General features: G+C 37.6%; 1 protein-coding gene across 1 annotated transcript; it reads right to left on the bottom strand.

Annotated features, from left to right (window-relative positions):
* Positions 1 to 522: 522 nt before the first annotated feature.
* On the bottom strand, positions 523 to 2,366 carry LOC149008403 (xanthotoxin 5-hydroxylase CYP82C4-like). The gene is made up of 2 exons (XM_089166504.1): positions 1,407 to 2,366; positions 523 to 1,307 (listed from the first exon to the last, which is right to left on the bottom strand). Exons 1-2 carry the CDS (start codon positions 2,358 to 2,360, stop codon positions 669 to 671), a joined length of 1,593 nt encoding a protein of 530 aa, XP_089022630.1. The 5' UTR covers positions 2,361 to 2,366; the 3' UTR covers positions 523 to 668.
* Positions 2,367 to 4,311: the final 1,945 nt, after the last annotated feature.

The raw sequence follows: 4,311 nt of genomic DNA, 5'->3' as shown, positions 1-4,311 counted from the left end.
GTGTTTCCATTGCAACTATATAATAATAGATATTTACTTCAGATTTTTCTGCAATAAACTTATAGTTGCAATATTTTGGTAAATTTCTTCTTTTATACGACACATTTCAAGTCAATTGGAAAATTAATAAGAAAAATCATTCAATATATAAATAGCTTAAGATCCAAATACAACTAGTACTTAAACTAAATTTGGCTCAGCCAAACCCTATTACCTAATACATCAATAATATTATTTAAAAAACTTAACTCCAACAATTCATATTATGCAATCATCCATTCCTACACAACACCCCCCCCCCCTTCCAAACTACACTTTAAACTTAACTCTGTTAATTTGCAATTTTAAATTTTAATGATGTTTCTTATATGAACTCCCTCCCATTTGCAGATTATCACAGCATCTCTGTTGAGACTGGTCAAGGACATGTTCCCAAGTCATGGAAAACAAGTTTAACCCGTAGCTGACGAGAGCAGTATTCAAAAGACTAAATCATCATTCACAAAAGGATGATTAGCGGCAATAAGGAAATCAAAGATCCCTTAATCTTATTAAAAACTAAACCATTGATAAGCCTCCCTTGTTTAGGGTTCAACTGATTATTTTTTGAGTTAGAATAATACATCCCTTCAACCTTCATGCATGAAGGTTGAGGTTATCAATCAAAACTATTCAGCAAGAGTACAGTTTTCATATAGCTTGGAAGGCAGGCGTGGGACTAGAAGAACTTGAAGAGGCTTTGCTTTGGGTAAGGTAAGGCTTGGAGCTTCAGTCATGTCCACTGGTGCATTCAAAGGGGTCATTAAATCAAACCCATGGAGAAGACGAGCTAGTGTCAAGTGGAAGATTTGCATGGCCAAGGTGATACCAGGACATTGCCTTCTTCCAGCGCTGAAGGGAAGATACTGGTGCTGTTGAGCCGTGAAGTCAACATCAGCATGCTTTGTGAGAAATCTTTCAGGTTGGAACTCTTCAGGGTCTGACCACAAGCTAGGGTCTCGGTGCAGCTTCCATATGTTCAGTAACAAATTTGTACCCCTGGGGACATCATATCCACCTACTTGACAATCTTCCGAGGCTTGATGTGGCAATGTAGGTGCAGGTGGATATAAGCGCAGTGTCTCCTTGGCTATGGCCTGAAGGTACACGAGGTTCTTAATATCTGATTCATCCACATTTCTGTCTTGGCCAACATTAGCATCCAACTCATCTTGTGCTCTTTTCAACACATTAGGATGATTCAAGACTAAAGAAAGAGCCCATGTTAAGGCAATAAATGTGGTATCAGTGCCACCAACAATAAGATTCTGCAAATGGAAACAGATCAAAGGAACCATATCAAACATAATGAAAAACTGGAGTGCAAAATACAGTAGAACATGAAGATCATGAAGTAATGAACATACCAGTACAGTTGCCTTGATGACAGTATCACGGTGGTAACCATGAATCAGGTCCTCTTGATCAGGAAATATGGATAACATGAGGTCCATGAAGTCTTCCGGTTCATCATCACCTGATGAAGGTTTCTGCTTATTCCTGTGTCGACCAAGATGATCTTCCAACCATTTCCCAAGTACACTGTCAACTTCCTTAAAAACAGAATTCATGGCTTTCAGTTGTCCTTGCAAGTCCATCCATTCAATGAAAGGAAGCACATCTGAAGGTACAAAGTCGCCACACAACCGTACGAATTCCTCAATTAATCTCTCGAATATAAGAGCTTCATTATCATCTTTGGCATCATGTAAGGCATGAAGATATCGTTTCCCAGCGATCATCTTGGTGAAAACATTGAAATTCAAGCGACTAAACCATCGATCCATCTCCACAGAGACTGGACCAGCATGGCTGTTCTTGACCCAATATGAGTACAAATCTTGGATGCATGCATCAACCTCACCCTTTCTTATATGCTGAAGCATGTCAAGGCGGTTCTTGGAGAGAAGCTTAAGCGTGAGAGTCTTCTTCATTTCACGCCAGTAAGGGCCATAAGGTGCAAATGTTAGAAAAGCATAATTGTAGCCCAAGTACTTGGTTGCAGCAGTTGGTGGGTGTGATGCAAAAACCTTGTCATGGGTAGTCAAGCATTCCTTGGTCACCTCCAAGTTGCTCACCACAAGTACTCGAGTGACACCAAGACGAAGCATGAAAACTGGGCCATATTTGTCAGCAATGGCACCAAGTGATCGGCAAAGTGGAACTGACTTCTTCAATAGAAAGAAATGGCCAAAGATGGGTAAGGCACCAGATGGTTCGGGAGCTTTGGCTTTAATAGATCTTGACCTTCTAAACAAAAATTGACAGAGGAAGATGATGAAGGCAACAGTTGCAAGGGATTGGAGAAGAAGCTCAACCATGGCTGAATTGAGATTATTAATGAGGCTGGATAGAAGGATTCATGCTCTATTATTTATAAGGATGAGCAGAGTAGATACTGTCTCTTGATAATTTACTCACGCAAACGACTTAGAAAGATTCAAACCTTAACTGTATTGAGATGACCCTCAATATCCATTTGATTCTTTTATTGTTATTACTATTATTATTTTGAAATATATGACCTTGAGCATTATCAATATGGGATTGACTAAGAGTTCATCTACATGGGAGTGAGTGAAGTCAACTCTTCATATTTCATGTCATCATGAGGGTGGGAAACCCACCTGATTGATTTGAGTCGTAGTATAAGAATTATCTAGTAGAGGTAGAACTATGATTTGGTAAAGTATTAAATTAAATATATTTTTCATTTCAAAATTGTCTAAGTTTGATGGACACACTCAAAAACACATTCTTCTTTTAACTTATTTCTGTCTTTTCAAGTAACCAAAGGTGTCACGCAGCCTAATATTCTAGTAGCTAGTTCTCTCATCAAAGGAATTCCTTGACTGAGTTTCCAATGTGCAAAGTGATCATATTATAATAAAATTTCAGTCTGTGTTATGGATCTTATGTGAATAAGATAGGTCTTCTAGAGCAGGTTAAAATTGTATTTTAGTGTTATAGATCTTATGCATTTGGTAAGATTTTTGTTTTGGGAGATGAATTCTTGTGTAAATTTACATGTTGATAGATTTTCTAAAACAGGTTAAAACTGTGTATTTAGTGTTATAGGTCTTATGCATTTGGCAATGAATTCTTGTGTAAATTTACATGTTTTTTGCATTTCAAAATAGTTTTTTATTTAAAAATTGACATTTGGTAAATCGGTTCTAAAGATATTCTCAATTGAAGTCAGTAATATGAAAATTTTAAGAATACTAGCTAGTAAAAAGAAGACCATGACTTGATCAACTTCAATTCAAGATTGAATACAAGAAATCATCAATCTCATACAGCGACAAAACTGATAAGATATATAACAATACTTGTGCAAGTAACCTCTCAGCCAATCCAATCTTCCATGCTAGCCAGAAAAAACAAAGAAAAGCGAATTGACTTCCACTTTGTTCATCACCCAACAGCAACTAGTTATTTATTTAATATCCGTAAACTATCGGTTATCGAACATTTTGGCCATTCCCGTTTTTACGCTAACTTTATAAAATCATGAATAACAACGAGTCGCTCTCACCCTCCCAATTTGGAAGAAATTTTAAAAATACACTAGATCAAGTTTCTAGATGGACCATATTTGCAGGCTCTTATGGTGGGTGGCAACATGACTTTGATGCATATTGCCCAATGTTGGGATTGCACCATTTGACGTTAAATAATCTTCACTGTCTAAATAAACATGTGAAGATTGAATTCACTTAAGTGAATTGAACCATACTTAACCTGAGTTGAGTCGAATCCTAAAGCACAAACCTTCCAACTCACAATCCCACAATCAGCCACTTCTACACTGACTCACTTGGACCTTGCTTTTGTTAATGCACAGATGGTCTTGCGCGCCCATTGGATTGGAATCTCAATGGCACCGATTTCATCTCGACCACTTGTTGCTTTAAACGAAGAGATGCAACGAGTCACCACCGAGATTCCAATCCTACAATACGCTGGACCATCAATGAGAGAAGCCATTTCATACTCACTTTAGTGTATGCATGACTATGTATCCTTGCAAATGATATATAACTTCCTAGTGGGTTCTCATTTTATTTTTTTTGTACAAATGAGCTTTATTAAGCGGGGGATGGGGATATTAATATGCCTAAGCGAGAGTCGTCGAACTTACGACCTCTTCACTAAGAAGTGTTGGTTTCAACTGCTAGAACAACTCTGCGTTAGCGGGTTGTCATTTTGAGTAATTATAATTAAGAGCCTACGTTTGGGATGGCGAGTATCATTATATAGATTGCAATT

Source organism: Hakea prostrata, chromosome 8 (assembly GCF_041222555.1).
Source record: "Hakea prostrata isolate BN-2017 chromosome 8, UWA_Hpros_2, whole genome shotgun sequence".
Lineage (NCBI taxonomy): Eukaryota > Viridiplantae > Streptophyta > Magnoliopsida > Proteales > Proteaceae > Hakea > Hakea prostrata.
The sequence above is the reverse complement of the archived record's forward strand: the minus strand, read 5'-3'. Positions and strand labels throughout refer to the sequence as shown.

Bases quoted from the DNA above. Each gene is read 5' to 3' on its own strand.
- LOC149008403 (XM_089166504.1), bottom strand. From the start codon at position 2,360: ATGGTTGAGCTTCTTCTCCAATCCCTTGCAACTGTTGCCTTCATCATC. The intron at 1,308-1,406 runs GTATGTTCATTA...TTCCATTTGCAG, and splicing joins TCATCAAGGCAACTGTACTG to AATCTTATTGTTGGTGGCAC.